This window comes from Urocampus carinirostris, chromosome 4 (genome assembly GCF_059441175.1).
Source record: "Urocampus carinirostris isolate Australia breed hairy pipefish chromosome 4, RoL_Ucar_1.0, whole genome shotgun sequence".
Taxonomy (NCBI): domain Eukaryota; kingdom Metazoa; phylum Chordata; class Actinopteri; order Syngnathiformes; family Syngnathidae; genus Urocampus; species Urocampus carinirostris.
The window spans coordinates 48,263,693-48,286,893 of record NC_142352.1 but is presented as its reverse complement, the minus strand read 5'-3'; the positions used below and the strand labels follow the sequence as shown (position 1 = coordinate 48,286,893).

Genomic DNA, 23,201 nt, shown 5'->3' with positions numbered 1-23,201 from the left:
TGCGTCCGCTTTTAGCTAATATCGACTCCAGCTCACCTGCCATTATGATGTGTTAAAAAAGCACCAATCGTTGATAGATGGTGCCATAATTGGTCTAAATCATTGAGCCTTTTAAGCCATTTTTGAAATGAAATAATATGTTTCAAGAATTATTTTTTATCCAGCACGTGCTCATGTGAGTAAGTGAATGAATACGCTGCACTATTTATATAATTAATGGGACACTGTGTGATATTTGACCACTAGAGGTCTCTGTAATGTTTAGTGCAGTGGCCCACTGGCCGGCGCGAAATTCTGTTAAGGGGGAGCATTGGACCTCGGGAAATATATACATACATATATGTACTATATATATATATATATATATATATATATATATATATATATATATATATATATATATATATATATATATATATATATATATATATTTATGTCCCTAGGTGTGAATGAGCGAATGAGTTGTCTGTCCCTGTGTGCCCTGCGATTGGCTGGCAACCAGTTCAGGGTGTCCCCTGCCCACTGCCCGGAGATGGCTGGGATGGGCTCCAGCCTCCCCGCGACCCTAATGAGGATAAGCGGTACGGATGATGAGATGAGATGAGATATATATATATATATATATATATATATATATATATATATATATATATATATATATATATATATACTCTATATGTTTTTTTTTACTCTCCTTGAACAATGTGCAATTACACTTCCTCTGCATTGAGGGGCAGCGTTGCTTTCATTGGCAGAGCGACTTTTTTGCACATAGCACAGAGTATGAGTAGCAAGCTTGGACACGAAATGTAGCTGACCCTCAAGTGACCTCATGAAAAAAAATCTTTAACTGGAAAGAGGAGACAGGCGTAGAGAGACTGGGATACAGAGAAAAACGGAAGTCGCCCGAAAGCTAAGACAAGGATGCTTGAGGAAGCTTGACGAAGCATATGTAGCGCTTAGCTTCACTGTGACTATGGAGGGAGATGAGGAAAGATGGGTGTGCTTGCTATGTTTCAAAATGTTGGCAGCAGACAGCATGCTGACAAATATTTAGATCGTCACTAATATCACAATAATAGCCCACTTGAATTTTTTTATGCGAAAATGTGTCGAACATGAGTGTACATTTGGATTGGACTGATGTGACATGTTGGTACCTGTTTTTTACCGGGCTTTTCCACCTAACAAGGCCCTAAAAACGCGTTGTATCAAATAAAACATTTCTGCTGATAATTAGGAGCAAAACTCAGGTAACCAAAAATGGGTCAGCTGAACTCCCGATTCTAAATACAGATCATTTTCAAGCTACTGGGGGCCTTATTTTTAAGGGATTAAATGAATGGATCATCAAAATCCTTCAGGATTCAGGGACTGCATGTCTCCTTCGATTGCCTTTTATCACGATCTACTGGCTCAGAGGTTTCAACACACAAAGTTTTGTATTTTCATGTCTTGACACGATTGCGTCAGTCATACAAAAAAAAACACATTCAAAACACATGTGGTCTACAGTATACAAGAAAAAGTATACAAAAAAATGGGCTTTTTCACATTTATATTGTTTTATTATCTGACTCTATTTTTCAAAAAACTTTAAAATGACTCTTGGGTCTATATAAATAACATGACTAGAATCTGAGGTAAATTTCAGCTCCCTTGTGGTTTGTTTGACAAACTTTCCCTTTGATTTGATTTTTTTCCAAAATAGCAAATGTGATGTAAGGTTTAGCCTGTAGCTCAGCCCAGTTCTTATTATATAGTTATCTTAAATACTTGCTATACTAGAAATAAAAACCAGGAGACTGCATATTATGGTTTAACTATTTACTGGATGATGCCAGAGATAATGAATATAGAGCTATGGAGCCTTTTTCATTACGCGGAAGAAGTATCTTATCTAAAATGCTGCCTAGTCCTTTTACTCTTATACTGTCCTAGCCACCTAACCATGCTGGAGACTCAACCTCACCCTTGTGCCAAAGTGAGACCCAATGGTCATAACTGGTTCAAACTAGATACTGTGTGCAAGAGTGCCTTTAGATAGGAAAGTGCCAAAGCAAGGATAAGGTCACAGCAACCTAGCTGGTCAGTTCAAGTCTTCTATCTAATATCTGAGGGGCCCAATCTCACAAGGACATTATACATCCTAAATTTGGGTGATATTAAAAAAGACATTTTCAAATACATCTGTAACCTGCTCCATAGCGTGTATTTGTAACTTCACAGCCAAGGTAATAGCGTCATTTGCATCATAACTGGCCAAATGGGAAAGTATACATGCAGATGTCTCCCAGGAGACATATGTTCTCTTCCTACAGAGCCCTATTTGCAACTACACATTGCTGCTTTGTACTCTTGTCATTTCACTGTCTCTTGTGCTGTCACCAGCAGCGCTCTAAATTACCTTCAGCACTCCCCCTAACTATGAACCACACAGCTGTACACGCACATGCACGTCTAGCACCTAATAACAGCCACAAGATGTTAACCCCCCTCTCTCTCGTGGATGTTCCCTCATGTCAGTCTTTCCAAGTGACTTATTAGAGCTCTTAGGAGCGATTCCAGGAGCCGCCATACCGCCACATCAATACCCAACTCTCAGTGGCTCATTTGATGTTGTCTTGGGTTGAAGGAGTCGTCTCGGTTGAGTAATAATAACACGCGTCGTTGAGCGGACTCTGGCGTCTTGACTGTTGTGACTTGCAAGATAAAAACTGTCTTCAAAGCAAACATAAAATACTTGTTAAAGAGAGCTAAGAGCTGGATTAATAAACCCCCCCTTAAAAGAAGAAAAAACAAATTATTAGAAAGGGATGTAAGAAAACTCCACCCCAAACTATCATTATATCTGTAATTAATTTTTAGATACCTAAAGGTGGGGTGTGTCGTTTAAAATGTCCTTAAAAAGTTGATTTGAAAGTATAATCTTTTCTCTATTATGTATGTCTTAACAATGCGGAACTGAGTTCAAAGAGCTTTCACAATTTTCTCCCCACAACAGTCTGTTTTTATTTTTACCTTTAGCAACGCTGTTCCCGTAACACATTAGGTAGAAGGAACAGGGAAAAGTGCAGGGAGTTGGAGATTGACTTTATGCTATTCATTGTTTTAAGGCTAACACCGTTTTAGGGCGGATATTGCGACTGCTAAAGCCTAAATTTTCCTTATCACAGTAACACAGTAGATCAAAGCGGCGCTGCCACGAGCGGCTGCCTTTTCCAGCAGCTGCCCTGTTGTTTTGTTGTCTGCTCCTATCTTCGGTGTTTTTTCTTCCCGTTTTGACAACTACACTATGGATTACTTCTATCCTATGGACATGGGTTTTAACGCACAAGAAATGCGTTTATTCAAGGAATTCCTTGCCCTGAAGATTTCTCGTGCCGGCGTGATGAAGGGGCCTATGGTGGAGGAAAAGCCGGAGCTAGCGAAGCGGCTAGCGGCGTTATAAGTCTTCGGTACCATCCGTAATCATGGTAAATGCGAACTCACGACCAAATAAGATCATCGAGTGCTGGTGGAAAACATCGAAGCGCACAGGGAGCGCAGTTGCTGTGTTTTGCGGAAACGTGGCTCACATTTAGCATTCCGGACGCTAACGTGTAGCCACCCGGAGCTACCCGGAGCAATCCGGCTTCAACGCCGCTAAACAGAGACACGAAAACCGGGGAGAATTGGAGAGGAGGCGGACTTGCTAACACGAGGTGGTGTATCCCTGGATTTTCACAAAGAAAAGTTTTCCATCTGCCGCAGGGATGTCGAAATTTTGGACTGGCGTGACGTCATCCACTTCGCTACAAGCACCCCTAGGGCATCATGTTAATCTGTTAATAGACAACAGGGTAGACTGCTGGAAGTGTGAATTTCCCTACGGGGATGAATAAAGTATCTATCTATCTATCTATCTATCTATCTATCTATCTATCTATCTATCTATCTATCTATCTATCTATCTATCTATCTATCTATCTATCTATCTATCTATCTATCTATCTATCTATCTATCTATCTATCTATCTATCTATCTATCTATCTATCTATCTATCTATCTATCTATCTATCTATCTATCTATCTATCTATCTATCTATCTATCTATCTATCTATCTATCTATCTATCTATCTATCTATCTATCTATCTATCTATCTATCTATCTATCTATCTATCTATCTATCTATCTATCTATCTATCTATCTATCTATCTATCTATCTATCTATCTATCTATCTATCTATCTATCTATCTATCTATCTATCTAAACATTAAACAGCACCTCACATTTAACAAGATAGTGATCAGAGATGGCATTAGGATACGGTAACACTGTAACATTTTAGGCTACTACGCCACGGGTCAGGACGAGATCTAGAGTGTTCCCATCTTTATGAGTGGGCACATCGACTATTTAATTGAAACCAAATCTATCAATCAGTGACTTAAATGCAATTGCAAGTGAATTTGATGGGGAGTTTATATGAACATTAAAATCACCAATAATTACAACATTGTCCGCATAAGTTACTAAGTCTGTTAACAGTTCCGAAAATTCTTCCCAAAAATTTGAGTATGGTCCAGGTGGGCGATACACAACAACTAAATAAATTGGTGTTGACATTAAGGACCTCATAACAAGTGCTTCAAACGTTTTAAAACTAGTGGGGTATTAGGAGTAAATTTCAACTTATCTTTCGATATAAGAGCAACACCTCCACCTTTTTTGCATGGTCGTGCGAAGTGCGAACTCACAAAGATAGGGGGAGAAGCCTCATTTAACACTACAAACTCATTTGGTTTTAACCAGGTCTCACAAAGGCCAATAAGGTTAAGATTTTGTTCATTAATAAGGTCATTGACAAGTAAAGCCTTGGAGGCTAGTGATCTAATATTCAGAATGCCAAGCTTCAGCACTGTGGACTGAGCAGAAACCTTTCGCGAGTTTTGAACCTTAATGGCAACCTTAGTGGTAACCTCCACAGGATTATACTGCCGGTCCCGGGTCTTGTGCCTTGCATGACGGCAGATGCGGCCCGAATTCCATACCACAGGAATATTGTTGACAGGTGGAGTAGCAGGATGACTATTGGTAGAAAATAATGTTATTTCTTCTCCCTCCTCACCTAACAAGGGAGAAACAGAGGTAAGAAGCACAGAAGAAGATGCTATAGAAGAGTATATATCAGGGTGTATGGTGCAGTCAGTAGAACGCTCTAAACTACAAAAACTATGTGAATTGCATGAATCTAGCATAGCGCTAGTTAGCTCTAGCGTTACAGACTCCACACCCATGGTTACAGGTTCACTAATCACCTGTGACCTGGCCTGCACTAGTGTACCCTGTCATGGAAGGCTTAAACAGTAATCTATATTTTTAGAAAGAGTGAGAGCACCTTCCCAGTTAGGGTGAAGGCCGTCTCTCCTCAGCAGGTCAGGTCGGCCCCAGAAAGCAGGCCAGTTATCCACAAACCTAAATCCCTTCTGATTGCAAAAACTTGCCAGCCACCGGTTTAGCGAGACTAGTCTGCTAAACCTCTCATCATTGCCTCTCGCAGGCAAGGGGCCAGAGACAATTACTCGATGCCGACTCATCTTTCTGGCGAGATTACAGGTCCTAGCAATATTTTTCTTTTAAATCTCAGATTGTCTCATTCTAGTATCATTAGAGCCGACGTGAATGACTATATCGGTGTAGCTAGCCCTGTCCTGGTGTCTAGGTTTGCTCGTCAGCTCCCTCAAATTAGCCTCAATGTCGGGTGCTCTGGCCCCAGAAATACACATAACCGTGGCTGGGGTGCTAAGCTTTATGTTACGGGTGATGGAGTCACCTATAACTAGGGTGCGGGAGCCAGTAGACCGGGGGCTGAACTTGTTATGCGTCTGAAATTATTATTATTATTATTATTAAATGGCTCACCGCGATTAGCATGCCGTTTAGGGCTAGTGATAACCGGACTAGCAGGTTCGCTACAACCCACACTAGCTGTGGTGTCCGAGGCACCTAACATTTTCCGTTTAAACTGCTCTAGCTCACGGACACGTCCCTCTAGAAGGGCTACTTGCCTACGGACACGGGAGCAACCTTTACAGCAACCCATACTCACTTGTAAGCGTCGGATGCCAAAGAGCGTCTTAGCAGCCGTGGGAGGGGATGCCCTTCAACAACGATCGGCAGCAGCTTCCGACTGTGAAACAATTGTGCGCGGCACTTACCTTGCGCCAATCGTCCGAGATACTTACCCGAAACTTTTCAACTGTTCAAGATAAAAAGTCTCAATCCAGAATTCTGCTATAGTAGGAATCTGAAACAATCTCGTAGACGCGACGACGTGAGCAACAAAAAATTCCCGCCACTCAATAACCCGGAACCGGAAATGAAGAAGAGTAGAACTTCAGCCCACTGCCCGAAAATAGCTGGGATGGGCTCCAACACCCCAGCGACCTTACTGAAGATGAGCGGTGGAGATAATGGATGGATTCTAGCGCATCAAAGAAATGCCCAATCCTTAAAACCTGAAATTTCTTGTTGTGCTTTCAAGGATTGAGAAGTGTTTGTTTTTTGGATGATATGTTTGTAAATGCTTGAAGTTATTGCCATGTTTCTTAACAAATCGTTGTAAAAATGACGTGGACACAGCTATTTGGTGGTTTCCCTTTGACATTGAATTTCTTCCTCCCTCAAGATTAACTGCAGCTGGTATTGGTTTGTACAGCATTGTCCTGCAAAGCATCACTGCCCCCTACGTGTTGCACCCAAGAGGACAGACAAGTGCATGCTACAGCTAAACAGGGCTCCATGAAATGTGTATGGTCAATTATGGGCATTTATTTGGGCCACACAAAAAAAAAATCAAGGTAGTGTTTCCCAGTGGTAAATTGTAATGGCAAGAACTTTCTGTAACAGACAATGTACGGTACATATAACTGCCGCTTTTAGCCAAGAGATCGGAGAGATCTGTCTCAAAAATCCTATGCCTTGATCAGAGTTGGGTAGTAACGGAGTACATTTACCGTATTTTCCGCACTATAAGGCGCACCTAAAATTCTTAATTTTTTTCAAAAGCTGACCATGCGCCTTATAATACAGTGCGCCTTATCTATGGCTCAATTTTAAATTCGCAAGGTCTCGCAACTTACGCGACAGCCGCCGACTCGATTTTCCCCCGAAGGCGAAGTCGTTCGCGGTGTATGCTGGGATTTATATACCGGCGTTTCATTGGCTAACCAATGTGTCAATCATCATTTGAATCGATCGCTATTGGCTAAAGTTATTCGGAGCCTCGGATTGGCTAGAGGGCCATAACAAACCATGCAATTGGCCGAAAAAGATGTGTCAATCATCCGTTAAATCCATCGCTATTGGCTGAAGTTATTCGGAGCCTCGGATACGCTAGAGGGCCAAAACAAACCCTGCAATTGGCCGAAAAAGATGACTGAATAGCAAGCTTGCTAAAGTACGCCATAAAGAAACATGTTTCATTAGTCTGTATTTGTAAATATTTTACTCTCCTGGATTTACTACACTCACGGTTGTAAGAAGACCATGATTGCGTATCATTATTGAACGTGAGAACTTAGGTGAGTTATGCGGCTTTATATTTTCCCGGTATCTTGTTTTAGAACGATCTTGATGTTGCTGTGATGAGATGAGTGAATTAAACTCAATTCCAAGTGTTTATTGTCATATGCACAGTAAAGTTGCGAGCGATAAAGAAAATAGAAACTAAGGAATGGTTGGCATTTCTTGAATTCCAAGACTTTAACCTTCCGAATTATATTAGGAACGATGCATTTGAGTGACATCGTACGGACACCGCATCTGCACGTATCTACGACACGTATTTGCTTCTTTGCAAGCTTTGGGAATGTTGAGGGGGTAATCAGTTTGACTGAATCATCTGACTGTATTGTCGACGTTCCCATTGTAGCGCCTTATAATCTGGTGTGCCTTATCTATGGAAGATATAGGACCAAAAACTATTTTTTGGGGGTGCGCCCTATAACCCGGTGCGCCCTATAGTGCGGAAAATACGGTATATACATTTTTTTCTTGTTCATCTCTTTTTCCTTTTGTTATTGTATTTTTTTTCTTCTGTTTCTTTTTTTCCATGTTTGTCCTTTTCTCCTTCACTTTTTTCTCCCGTTTTTAAGTCATTTTGTGCATCATGTTACATAATAATTAACCGAAAAGCCTTTTGGGACCTGACAAAGTCAACTGACTTAAGTACTGCTGAGAAAATGTCAAATTATTTTACATACAACACCTTACTTTTAAAGTTATGGAAATAGTTCCTTTCCCTGGTAACTAGTTACTTTTACTCTAGACTAATTCAGATACTAAATCAGTTACATTTTGGAATAAGTAATGGGTAATTATAACAAATTACTTTTTTAAACTAACATGCTTAACACTGCACGTGACGTATGTGAATGTAGCCGTGGTTTAACAACAGAATTTAGTGTTTTTTTTTTCAGCCAAAGAATCAAATGGTTCAAACGAGGGTATATCACCAATTTAATCCAAACTCTATGTCAGACGGCTGAAAAGAACAGATTATGTGTATTTCAGTACGATCTCAATGATAAGCTTATTGTGTTTGATATTGGAAAAATGCAAAGGGATTATTATAGGGTGCCATTTGCATATTTTGACTCGCTGTTGTTTGTTGTTTTGACCAATACATTATTGTCACTATCGACCAAATATGTTGCTGTTCTTCAATATTCCACAGCCTTTAAAGCATATATTTTTTTTGTTACCTTGAAAATTTAATAGAAAGAGGGAGCTCGCAGGAGGGCTTGAGGAAGGGATGTAATTTTCTAACTGAGAGCCTCTCTCCCGGTCCTCCTTGCAAGTTCAAAATCCTTTCATGTCTTCTCGCCTTATTTTGAGTGTCTTCTAAAGTTTACACTTAACACTTAATTGCTGGCAAACTCATATTACAACATGCGTAAAAACGGACCAATCACTGGCCAGCGTCAGCACTCTGCCGACGGTCCAGTGACCATTGGCGCCGGAGCATTAATTTAATTATTTTCAAAAACAAGCATGAGAAAAAAGCACATTGGAGATTATTACAATTATTTTATGTATGTTAAAGTGCAGGAAAAACACGGCCTGTCAAGTGCCTAAGAATTTAAACACCTTTTCACCTATAAGCCTGCAAGTGAAGTTCTTTCTGTCGTCTCATAGATACCTGAGACTTCCCCCACCAAATCCTCCTCCTACTTCACGGAGACATGGTACCAAAAGCCCTACGAGGAAACAAGCCGGCCCAGCTCTCGTCCTGCACCAGAGGGAGCGGGCTCCATGCCGAGCTCGACGGGCACTCCTTCGCCCGGCTCGGGGATCTCCTCACCAGGGTCCCTCTCTGGATCGCCAGGCACCACCTCCCCTGGGATATGCACCGGATCTCCGGGTTCTCTGGGTGGCTCTCCAGGATTCGGGACGGGATCCCCGGCCTCGGGTAGTGGAAGTTCTCCTGGGAGCGAAAGAGTGATCTGGTGTGAGAACTGCAATGCAAGACTTATAGAGTTGAAAAGACAAGCTTTGAAACTTCTAATTCCAGGACCATACACCAGCAAGGTACGTGCAGGACTTGTGTTCCTTATTTTCTCAATATAAATTGGTCCTTCATAACTGTAACATTTGGACAGCAGCTTTTATTAATTTGCTTACTCGTGAAATATTGGGCCTCTCATCATTACCTTGCCCTAGGTGTGGCTCTGTAATCTGGGTTATTGTTCTCAAAAATCAAGAGGATGCGTTGATTTGTCCCAACACTCATTGACCATCTGCGGAGGGGAAGCCAAACAGCTGTTTGCTCTTTGATTATTATAACAGAGATGTGTTCATCCATCACACATCCAAGACTAGTCTGACTTTTCTGCTGAAGCACTCACTATTATCTTAATGTCTACATCACATCTATGGTAAATCAATCAACCCCCTTTTATTCTATGTGGCTTTCTGCTCTTGTGGGATTTGAGACAATGGATTATTTAAGAACGAAAGCAGGAGCATAAAAAGCAAATAGTTCTTATGGATTTACTGCCATTTTCCATTTTTTTTTAGGTTTATTTTCATTTGTAATTGTCATATTAGGTCAATGCAATCAGTTTCGCATCCAGGAATAGGTGCAGCATGGATGTGAGAGTTAATTAATAATTAGGGAGTAAAAATTTTACACTGCGCATATCCATGTACAGCACTTTTTCACAATTGATTTGCATGAACGGCCATTTTGTCATTACAATTATTGGGGCAAGCGGGTATCGGGTTAGAAAACTCAACCTTATTTCATGGTGTTAGTGCTCTCAAACGTCTCGATCTCAGGATCGTTCGCCCTTTTGTGGTTGTTGTAACATAAGGCACTAGAATTTATATATATTGCCATTCAATGCATGCAATATAGTTGAGAACTGTCATACTATAAAGAAATAATTAATTGGTTTGACTTGAGTACCACTACCTGAATTGACGATGGGCACGCATGGTTTCCAGATATCCCACAAGTAATGTGCTGCCTTCTGGTCCCAAAGCTTTCTATTCCCACCAAATTCTTTAAAATATATTGGTACTTGCTAAAGAAATGTTTTGTGAATTGACAGCAATATTTTTTTTGATTGCTTGATGTTCAAACGTTGGCAAAGTGACTTTACCTTGCACTGTATAATATAACTATGTTTTTTTTTTTAAATCACAGTTTGGCACAAGCTGCCCGGCATAAAGAAAACTGAGTTGAAAAGAGCAAAAAACACATAAATGAACTGAGCTGAAGTTGTGGCCCACAACTGTGACTGTGACTATTTTAGAAACACAGGCATGGTGCGGGTGCTTGAAATCCTTGAAAATGCGTGAACTTTGTATTTTAAAGGATTGGAAAGCCCTTGAATTTTGGGGGAAGTGCTTGTAAATGCTTGAAATTGTTGCCATGTTTCTCAATGAGTATGCTTAAGAATGACACTGACACTGCTCTCAGATGGCGTTGCTTTGCGATTACATTTATTCTTCAATCGTGATTAACTGCAGCTGGCATTGTCCTATGAAGCATCATCACCCCCTCCATGTCGTACCTAAGAGGACAGGGGAATTTAATAAAAAAAACGGCACTATGAAAGGGCACATCAATAAAAAGTGCAAGAATTATATATAATTTATGGACATTTATTATGGACCATGCAAACAATCTAAATAGTGTTTCCCAGTAAAAAATTGTAATGGGAAGGACTTAACTGCAACTGGAAATTTCATTTTACCCAACGCTTATATCGGGTGAGATTTGTCTTAAAAATATTTACATATGTAATAATCAGATCCACAACTATATGTTTAATTAACTCAAGATCTAAAAATCATATTTCTTGATGCACATGCAAGGTTGAAAATCGCAAATGTAAATCTTTATATATATATATATATATATATATATATATATATATATATATATATATATATATATATATATATATATATATATATATATATATATATATATATATATATATATATGTGTGGATCTGCAAAATACAATAATGGTGCAAAATTTAAAAATTGGCTCTGAAATTCCTTTAAAAAGCTTCAATTTGGTACCCCGTGAACTGTTACAAATTGAATTGCCATTTTGGCACTGATACAAAATCAGCATCTGTTTTGTAATCCAATGAAATGTGAATACAATCAATAGCTCATATTTATGCTTGCCAGGTTGTCTCACACACGCTGCCGTAAGACGATTTGTGTCATTAGATAAAAATAAGCCGGATTTTCACAATTCCACCAGAATTGAAATACGCCATGAATTCTTTGCTTAAAGTCAATTTGTATTAAACATGTCTGTCCTTCAGAGTTTTAACAATTAGGGACACAAGCTTATTTTAATTAGTTATGCGTCGCTGCATTTTAACTTGTGTAAAATCAATTTACTACACAGGGTTTCTTATCTAGTGCACAGACAATAATTGCAATTACGCTATTTTACTGGGCTTCCAACGGCATCATTTTTGCCTTTGGGTCTTCTGCCGCAGCTGGATGGAATCCAGTGAGGGGTACAGTAGGTTACCCTTCATGCTCAGAGTTAATTGGCAACCTATAGGCATGTTTTATGCATCATTGTGGGGGCAATTGATGCAGAAACGGGGGGGTCGGAGAAGAAATAGCAGTCAATAATAAACTGTGTGGGAGCTTGTTAAGCGGGAAACTGGAGCAGTATCGAACATGCAGTTTGTCGACTGTTGATAGAAGACTGCTACCGGTAATTAAAATGTTATTTCTGCTGTTGTTTTGTTAAGGTCTGGCTACTGCCAATTTTTGCTCTCAGTGGTTACACTTGCAGTGTTGTAATTGGCTGAAGAAACAAATTAGACAAGCTTTACTTGCTCCACATGAGGAACTTTGCATTTAGCGCATATACTATTGAAAATTGTCCAATAAATTCTCAGGCATTAAATATTTTTTCATCCCACTAGGGGGATACTAGATTCATCCAATCTATTGCAAAAGGGGGTCGTTTGTATAATGCAAATAAAGGCTTTTCAATATGACGATCGTTCGTAAGTTGAATTTGTTCTGAAGTGTCTTCGGTGCTATATTTTGTATGTTTAAGGTTTATATAAGTATGTTTAAGGCTTGTATAAGTAACCTGTATTGTTTTGTACTAAAGAATAAACATTTCATAAAATAATATGCTATATAAAGATAAATAAAGTTAAGTGTAAGTTACTTTTGGGAGATAAGCTTAAAGAGGTCCTCTTGGTGTTAGAGAGTGGCCAAAAAAAGCGATGTAACCATTTTCTCAGCCGAATCAAGTTTTCTTATTCCACTTTCATTTAAAAAGAAATGGCTCGCCTCTTCTTTGCACATTACACCAACCATATTGAGTGGATGACCGAGATATTAAACTATAAAATGTTCTTAGCGCGCTGGATATAGTATAGACATAGTATAGACAGTATAGAATGTTTACACACAAACTAGGAAGAGGAAGCGTATTTTTGTTCTTCCAGGCGGATGCTGGGTGGCCTCTCACAGCGGCACGTGCCGGTAGCGGCAGAAAGAAGCACTACAATAATGTCCTGTACTTGGAAAAAGGTGCACAAAATACAAAATTTAACTTACAGCAATGTCCAGGAATTTTTTGACATCCCGAAAAAAAATGTTCATATCTACCGTTTATCGTAAGTCGAATGGTCGTAAGTAGGGGAGCGCCTGTACAGGGTTTGTACGGGTGCTTGAAACCCATGAAAATTCTTGAATGTTGTGTTTGCAAGGTCAGGAAAATGCTTGCATTTTGGGTGAAGTGCTTGAAAATGCTTGAAATTATTTCCATTACCGTGTCTCCTGGCAGTCTGACGAGATATACCACGCTTCTAAATGAAGACAGAATTCAAAAAGTGCGTAAAACTGTGGCCGATGGTGGCTCCAGTCCTTATTATCAAATTGACATGTGAAACATTACTGCCCCCGACTGTTGCATCCAAGTGGACAGGTTTTTCAGACTAGTCATGGGAATTCCGGCCTTTTTTTGGAGAAGCGCCTCTTTCGGCTGAGCTAACTGAACAGCTCCGCTGATTTTTTTAAAAATTCTGATAAACTATAAATAATGATAAAACATTATGCACCGAATTATTTAGTAATCAGTATCTTTATATGTTTTGAAAGGGATCCAGATTACAGATTCCAGATTCATATATTCACGGCAGCACGGCAGAACAGTAGTTAGTGTGTGTGCGGCACTGTACTGAGGTCATGGGATCAAACCTTCCTGTGTGGAGTTTGCATGTTCTCCCCGTGCTTGTGTGGGTTTCCTCCGGGCACTCCGGTTTCTTCCTATTTTCCCAAAACATGCATGTCCGGTTTATTGAACGGTCCAAATTGTCCCTAGGTGTGATTGAGCGAGTGAATTGTCTGTCTCTGTGTGCCCTGCGACTGGCTGGTGACCAGTGTCCCCTGCCCACCGCCCGAAGCCCGAAAATAGCTGGGATGGGCTCCAGCATCCCTGGGACCCTTCCCGAGGCTAAGTGGAGCAGCTAATGGATGGATGGAAAAACATTTTCACAGATGTACAAAAAAACAATTGTAATATGCAAAACAATTTTAGATTTTTACACACTGAACAAATTTAAAGTCAAACAACAAGACAAAATCCGTGAAAATGCAAAATAATATAATATAAAGTAAAAATATTAACTTTTCTATGCTATAAATGTAAAAAATGTACTATTTACAATTTGATTACAACCATTTTTTTGCACAGATTTCGGCACAGATTTTCTGATTGAAATTTTGAATGCACTCTGCTTGGAAGCAATCGATATCATCAAAATGAGTTATCATTTGGCTAATTTCCCCTCTTTTTATACATACATTACTATCTTTTTTGTCTTCTGTATTGAACCCAATAAATACTCAACACCTATGGAGCCCTTACCGTGTTTGTATACAAGTGAATCTGCCATCTTCATTGTTGAAGCAGATTGGCAAAATTCGAAGTCAGTTTAAAGCAGCCCATTGAAACAATAAGATCGTAGATTATAGATAGTATCAGGGCAAAATAGCACAAAGTATGTGCTAGGAGCAAGATAGCAACTTTATTTAGTCATCAAACCAACAAAAATAAACCGTTATTTTGATTGACGCTGGATTTCTTCCTACGAAGTTACGGGAAAAATGTACAAAATTGGCCTTCAAAGTGCCAGGAAAGTGCTTTGATTTGGCCATGAAAAAGGTGTATGAACTAGGGCTGCACGATTTAGAAAAAAATTTACAGACGAGTATTGGGATTTCGATGCGATTTTTGATTTTTTTTTCTTAAGTACATTTTCTGTGCTAGTTTTTTTTAAATACTCAACCATATTCTTAACCTAGAAAAAAAAACGTATCACTGTCTGGCGAGCTTTGTTAGGGTTAATTTTTGTTGAACATTTTTACTTTTCAATTCCTCAAGCGATAGAAGTACCCACCCACCTATGAAATGCACTTCAAGCTCATTAAAGTAGAGGTTTTAAAAATAAAACATCAGAAAATAACATTCCAATTATTTATTTTCATAACCAAAGAAAGTCAACATCTAACATAAATAACATTTGAAAAAGGAAATAATGAACTCAAAAAAAATCAAGAACATTAGCACAGTATAAGAGATAAATTGTACACACTTAAAATAGCCCACACTAAACAAAGTCAACAACAACAAAAATAAATTGTGCACACTTTAAAAAGATAAATATTCTCATCTCATCTCATCAGCCGTACCGCTTATCCTCATTAGGGTCGCGGGGGGGCTGGAGCCCATCCCAGCCATCTCCGGGCAGTGGGCAGGGGACACCCTGAACTGGTTGCCAGCCAATCGCAGGGCACACAGGGACAGACAACTCATTCGCTCATTCACACCTAGGGACAATTTGGACCGGCCAATTCACCTGAAATGCATGTTTTTTGGAATGTGGGAGGAAACCGGATTGCCCGGAGGAAACCCACGCAAGCACGGGGAGAACATACAAACTCCGCACAGGAAGTCTGGAGCTGGATTTGAACCCACGACAGGTTCCCATGACATGAACTGTGCCGCACAAGCGCTAACCACTGCGCCGCCGTGCTGCCCAAGATAAATATTGCTCACTAAAAATAATCTACATACTTTAAAGGTTGTAAACATAACATGTCCACAATTAGTGTAATATAAAATTTACCATGTGCTACTGCAGCAAGAAAATCAGTGCAAGAAATGTATTCAAGTATTGATTCAAACCTACCATTACTGCTAACTTATTAACACTACTGCTACTACTATCTATTACTCTTATTAACTTGCATGAATAAAAAGTGTTACCTCCAATCATAATGCCGATTTGGGGTTAGACACTAATAGATATTTTTAGCTAAAGTCACAGCATTGGTTATTTCTTTTTGCCTTTGCGAACTTTTTTCGTACGGCGTGAAGGGCGCAAATGCCGCTTTGATGGAGGTTTGTTTACCCCCCAGTTAACTTGTAGATGCACCTTCTTCGTCTTTTACTTGTAATGCTTTTGACATGCTGCGTATTGTAATTTGTGATCATTTTTAAGGTGCTGGTACAAATTACTTGTGTTTCCTCTTGACCTAGCGATTATGCAAAAGCAAATTCTGCAATGGGCGTTTTTCTTCTGTTTTACATCCGCTTCGTCAAAACAAAAATAGGTCCAAACAAGCACCCTTCTTCATCGCAAGCTTTGTTGCGTTCTCATTTATTGACTCTGGGACTATGCTCACGGATTCCGTCATGACGAGCAAGCTTTGAATCGCCTTTATTGGCTAGAACGGTTATTAAAACTTGCCTCTTGTTGGCCGATGCTTTTAAAACTTGAACAGTAACAATTGTGGTTGGCCAAAACTCCATCACTCATTACAAAACCTTGAAAAAAAAACCCGCAGTGCTTTGCAGTCTCAATACAGCAATACGTCACATCGCAATGTCGATTCGATTTCGGATAAACGTGCAGCCCTAGTACGAACCCTAAATATTAAAATGGAGACAAAAAGTTGAACATGGTGTGGCCATATAGGTTTCTGTCTTTGTAGCTACACGTTTTTGTTGGTCTGGTTAACTGAAGGTTGTAGGAACAGCGTAGGTGAGATAGAATTGTTAGACAAAGTACCCAGATTATCTTTATCCTCCAGCAAAAAAATTTTGGGGGAAGTGCTTGTAAATTTCTGCGCAAGTCTGCTCGCCTATTTCTAAAATGTCTCGTGTAATGATTTAAAGAACAATTTTTAAGGTGTATGGATAATGCATAGTGCATATGTAATATATGGTTCAAGATTAGTACAATTTATTTACTTACACATATGCACCCAAGTTACAGGCTTTTTCAAGAAAGCAAAACAACAAAAACAGTAACTAAAGGCTAACTAGAACAGCCACATTTCTAATCAGAGGCACTTTAAATTTTGGCTGCTGTGTTTAAATGCAATGGGTTATTACTGACCATAGTTACATCCCACTAGTCAGATGGTGTAGGCACTTTCTGTTATTCCCATTTTTTACAATCTCCAAAATATTACAATTTACAATTCATTTTTATAGAATGCATTGAAAATTATTACTATCTTGGTCTTTTTTAAATATGTCATACTGCACATACTGCTTAAATATATATAGTGGCTCCGTTTTCAAATTTCTGCGAAATGTACATTTAACAACAGTACACGATTCAGTTTATGCAAATTCAATCACACAAAACTCATTTTTTGATTGAGTGAACGCCATTATTGGGTCTGAAAATAAGTTTTATAAAAAAACTTCATGTAATTCGCTTTAAAATGGCACAACTTTAATTTTTTTCTACAATTTATACTTTGGGTTATATGGGGACTTCCAATGTGCGGAAGAATTCGACCAAACTAGCATTTAAGGAGGGAAGTGCAGATTTCAGTGTTCATGTTCCCTCAGGCATATTTACCGTGAATTTCGGACTATAGAGCGCACCTGATTATAAGCCGCACCCACCACATTTTCAGAGGAAAACCGATTTCGTACATACACAGGCAACACCTGTACATAAACCGCATGCACCCACGTTAAAAAATTGTAACACAAACATTAAATTTATCCAGACCCGACTCGCACGGTTGAAACTAAATGTCCTTCATTGAAGTACACAGTCCAAAAATCACAGCCGGTAAAATGAACGGGTTTGATGCAGACCTGCAGAGTCCGGGTACCCGTTGAATCTAATCCAAGGAAAAAAAGTCTATATTTCCAAAGGTAAGGGTGGGAAAAATATATATCCACTATTGTCCGCCGCGACAACAGGTCTCACGCACCTTTACCCCACTTCCCATCAGCCCGCGTTTGCTCCGCCCCTCTTTTTTAATTCGCAAAACATATCAGAATAAGTGTCTCAAATAAATACATTACAAAAATAAACAGGTGCAAATACATATAACCTAATGTCGGAAATCTTTCAGATTTTTTTATTTTATTATTTTTCAATATATATTTTTTAATCCAAACATGATCTACTATTGCCCCAGAATGAACTGTCTTAGAATTAGGATCTTGAAGCCGTTCTGCACAACTATACTGACCTGTGTTTGTGTTTTCAGTTTTTAGATGCACCAAAATGCGCAAAAACTTTTGACCCCAGGAATCTGACGCATCGGGCTACACAGCTGCATTCACTTAAGGCTTGTACGGTTGAGTGTCTGTCTACCTACTCACACAAACTCCAGTCATAAAAACGCATCTGTGTTTTTTTTTTGCGTATATACTTGATGGAGTTTGATTTAGGAAAGTGGGTCACTACTTGTGTTTTAAAAAGATTGTATCTGTTCCAAATCTTCTGTGACCCAAAAAACAAAGCCATAATAGGCCATGTTTGGGAATATGATCCCACACTACCCAATACCATGTTAAGATTGACTGATTGTGTTGTCAACTTAAAGAGACTGAAAACTCTAAAGCTTTGCAGCATTTGAATTTTCAGTGCACCGTTACATAAATGTTAGTCAAGCATAACAAATAACCAGTGTTGGGAATAACGCTCTAATCAATAACGCCATTACCTAATTGTGTTATTTTTTCATTAACGGGGTAAACTAACTGATTACTCTTTTCGCCGTTATTGTTACTGACGGCCAAAAGCGGTGCGTTACTTTGGCTGCAGAACGCCAAAGGAGGCTTGTCCCTCTTGGCACATCTGACGCTGTTTTTAGCGGCGCATTTTCCACTTCCAAGTCAAGACAAGTCAAGTCAAGTCAAGTTACATTTATTTGTATAGCCCTTAATCACAAGAATGTCTCAAAGGAATGCACAGGATTACAATAACACCATCGCCTGATCTTAAACCAACATTCCCTCTGAGTTCTTTACGTCACGTCTTTTTGGATCATGTCACCACTCAAAATAGCGACTACCATACAGTTAGATAGCCATTACAAACATAGTATTTACAAATGTGCCAAAAGAAAAGGGTTCAGATTTGACAGCACCTTAGCTCGTACTGTTTGCGGACAAAACGGCTCTTTGGAGTAAATGAAGGGAGCAACGATTATTACCCCCTCAAATCTTTTTTACACAGTAAGTTAAACATAACCAACAGTACATCCAGCAGAAGCATCAGGTTTCGTCATTTAAAACAACAATCAGACAGCTGTCATCTAGACGCTTTTTTCCCCTTTGTGATTGGTTTCTATGCATTTTTTTCATGGATTATGTGTTGTTGACTTTACATTTTTTGAGTATATAAAAGGTTAAGATTGTTTTGTATCTTATTTTTATTTTAGGTTTGTAAATATTTTTTATGTTTTCAGTGTTTTTCAGGGATGTGTTTAATTATTAGCTTTTTAAAAAAACTTTTTCGTTTATTCTTGTATTTTGTAGTTGTTTTGTTGCTGCACTGAAAAGTCAATACATATTTTAAATTAACTTTTTTTTGTTTCACACAGGTATTCCAGTTGCTTGACTTTGAAGTTGCTTAATATAAAAAGGTTCAAAGTTTAAATTAGTTAAAAGTTCACTGGAGAGTGAACAAATAAATGCCATTATAATTTAGTAGAAACATAGATTAAAAATCATTTTGTGCATAATATTACTTTATAATTGGCAATATACTAATCCGGGACCCCAAAAATCTGTTTTTTTTCTTATTTTTTTATTTCATTTTTCCTTTTTTTGTTATCTGTTTTTCCTTGCTTTTTACTTGCTTCTCTCTTATTTTTTTCTTCTTTTAGCTCATGTTTCCTTAATCCACTTTTCTTTGGACGGGCAGAGCGTATCTGTGGGTGTGACTGCCCACCCCTGACCCCCTCTGGTTTTGCCCCTGTTGTGACTTCTTCTTCTGACACATAATATAGCCTTTGTAAGAAGCATTGATCAAAATGACGATCACAAGTTTGTGCTTAAAAACAGTGTCTGATCGGTCAGGGTTGAATTGTCCTTGAAATTATTACCGTAAATTCCGGACTATAAGCCGCTACTTTTTTCCCAAACGTTCAACCCTGCGGCTTATTCAGTGATGCGGCCAATTTATGTAATTTTTCTAACGGCCGCCAGCGGCGCTTGAGTACAAAAGGTAAGATTTAGACCGGTAAAATATATGCGCCGAGGAAGACTGCAACTTCTTGGCTTGTGTATACAGTAAATTAAATTAGCGTAAACATACCCTCATCATGCAAAATGCAAAAGAAAGGCACATGACGCAGCTTTCAAGCTAAAATCAATCGAGCAGTTCGATAAAGAATGAGTGAGGGTGTTGCCAGCGTGTTTTGGAATAAGGGAGCGTGGGACGACGTCTATATGACGAAGTTTCTTTCCGATACTGAGGAAGACGACTTTGACGGCTTCAGTTCTAAGGAGGAAGATGAGGACGGTGTACCGTGATTTTTACAAGTACGGTATGTTTTTTTTACCAGACCTGTTTACTGTGTTGCGAGCGTGTTGCTAGCGTGTTTTGGAATAAGGGAGCGTGGGACGACGTCTATATGACAAAGTTGCTTTTCGATGGATTCAGTTCTAAGGAGAAAGATGAGGACGGCTTACAGTGATTTTTACAAGTAGGGTATGTTTTTTTAACAGACCCGTTTATTGTGTTGCGAGCGTTTTGCGAGCGTGTTGTGAGCGTGTTGTGAGAGTGTTGCGAGCGTCACAGGCATCGTTTGGGATGAAAGTTATTATTATTAGAGCTTTGAAAACTCTCTCAGTGTACCGTCTTTCTTTGCAAATATGTGTAACCATGTATAATATGTATTTGCAACTGTATATTTTTGTAATGTCTTTATTTCAGACACTTATTTTGATATGTTTCCCACGGGCGAATTAAAAAGAAGGGGCGAAAAACATGCGGGGTGACGGGAAGTGGGGACCGGAAAAGGTGGATGTTTGTGGACGCGGCAGACAATAGTGGATATATATTCTTCCCACACTTACCTTTGGAAATATACACTTTTTTCCTTGGATTACTTTCAACAGGACCCGGACTCTGCAGGTCTGCATCAAACCTTAAGTACCGGTATTATTTTCCGTTCATTTTGCCGGCTGTAATTTTTGGACTGTGTACTTTTATGAAGGACATTCAGTTTCAATCGCGGGACTTAGTTGGGTTTGGGTTGATTTCGTGTTTGTATTACATTTTTTTAATGTGGGCGCATGCGGCTTATATACAGGTGCGGCTTATGTAAGTACAAAATCGGTTTTCCTCTTAAAATGTGGTGGGTGCGGCTTACAATCAGGTGCGCTCTATAGTCCGGAATTTACCGTAGTCGCCAACCCACACAAATCCTTTTAATAATGATCTAATCAGGAGATGATCTTACCTTGAGATGAGGCAGACATTTGACTTCTAGAACTGCCAGCTGCTATGTGAGATTGTGTTTTTTCATGCATGCCGGTAGCTAGATTCCCTGTAATAGGCAAATCCCAAATGACTCCAGAGGTAGGCCTAGCGTAACCACGGCAGCTGGTGTTATCACGGCAGCGACATGTGACAGATGTGAGCCGCATACATATCTCCATCAACATTAATGGCCTCTTCATAGTGGGGTAGAGGGATGGAGGAAAAACTGTATATCACCTTTGTGTTTGAGTGTGAGAATGATAGAACAATTGAGTGTGAACATGTACCCTTGATGCTTTTCAAGTGTGGAAGGCAAAATCATGAGAAGAAAAACAGTGAGTGATGGATGCAACCCATGAGAGGAAAGCTTACATACAGGGTTCATATGGGTTTTTGAAATCCTGGAAAAGGCTTGAATTTTAATGTGTTTTCAGGGTCAGGAAAATGCTTGAATTTTCGGTGTGATGCTTGAAAATTCTTGAAATATTTGCCATTGCCATGTTTTTGGCAGTATGAGTCTACAATCCACGCAATAAATGAATACAATTTCTAAAAAAAAAAGAGCGCGAGAATGACGCCTACACGCCTGCTCGGGTGGCTTGACATGTGAAGCATCACCACCGCCTACTGGTCGCAACCAAGAGGACAGCTTTATTTAGAAGCCTGTCTCTTTTGGTTCAGTTCACTGAGAAGAGCCTGCTCTTTTGGTCTCTTTGAACTCAACTATTACACATCAACTATAGAGCTCTTTCCATGTTTGTAAACAAGTGTGACGTAGCCAAGCTGCTTGTGTGCATTGTAGAATAATTTAAGAATAAATCTTAGTTTATAGCAGCCCATTGACACAAAAAGCTCTTAGATCATAGATAGAAACAGCGCAAAACTGCACAAACTATGTGCTAGCAACAAAATAGCGACTTTATTGTAATCATCAAAATCAACCCAAATTTTTTAAAATTTTGATCGGCGCTGGATTTTTTGAAAAGACGAAAAATTGGCCTTGACAGAGCTTGAAAAAAGGGCTTGAATTAGGCCATTATAAAGATGTGTGAAACCTGTACATAGCTTACAATTTTTTTCCTTAACTCGTTTCTCTTGCCAGACAATTTGGGTAAAATTATATATATGTCTATATATGTGTATATATATATATATATATATATATATATATATATATATATATATATATATATATATATATATACATATATATATATATATATATATATATATATATATATATGTATATATATATATATATATATATATGTATATATATATATATATATATATATATATATATATATATATATATATACATATATATATATATATATATATATATATATATATATTTGTGTGTGTGTGTGTGTGCGCATGCGTGTGTGCGTGTGTGTGCTTGTGTGTGTGTGTGTGTGTGTATTAGAACTAGATAAAGCACAATGGTATAGACATGCGGTTGCTTTTTCAACAAGTGTAATTTGTAAAAATGCCTCATTGTCTTGAGAACAAAGCTCATCTTTTACCTTTCCTACTTTTAAATAAGATACGGTCTAGTGTGCCTTTGAGGCCCCAGATAACACCGAGCGTTTCCCTTCAGCTCAACTTATCAACAGCGCACATCTATTTTTTTTTTCTTTTTGTGCAGCTCCTTTGGGATAAGGTGGAACCAAAATCCTAAAACCTCAAAAGAAATAAATTATTACTTTTTCTGTGATGCATTACTTGTTATCATCACTTTGAAAAATGGATAGTAATCCTTGTGAAAATCATCCAACCCTATTATCTGTGTGCAATCCACAAGATTTAAATCTGTCCATGTATTTTCCTTTGCCCTCCCTTGGGGGCACGGATGATCCAGTCAAGGAAACACCAACCTTTATGAAGCTCAGAGCTA

At 38.8% G+C, this 23,201-nt stretch overlaps 1 protein-coding gene across 1 annotated transcript in view; it reads left to right on the top strand.

The window, feature by feature from the left end:
- kif26ba (kinesin family member 26Ba) overlaps positions 1 to 23,201 on the top strand; it is a 234,885-nt gene that overhangs the window by 961 nt on the left and 210,723 nt on the right. The window contains exon 2 of the mRNA XM_088334902.1: positions 9,186 to 9,578. Coding sequence (XP_088191028.1) covers positions 9,186 to 9,578 — 393 coding nt within the window. The remainder of the gene's footprint in view (positions 1 to 9,185; positions 9,579 to 23,201) is intronic.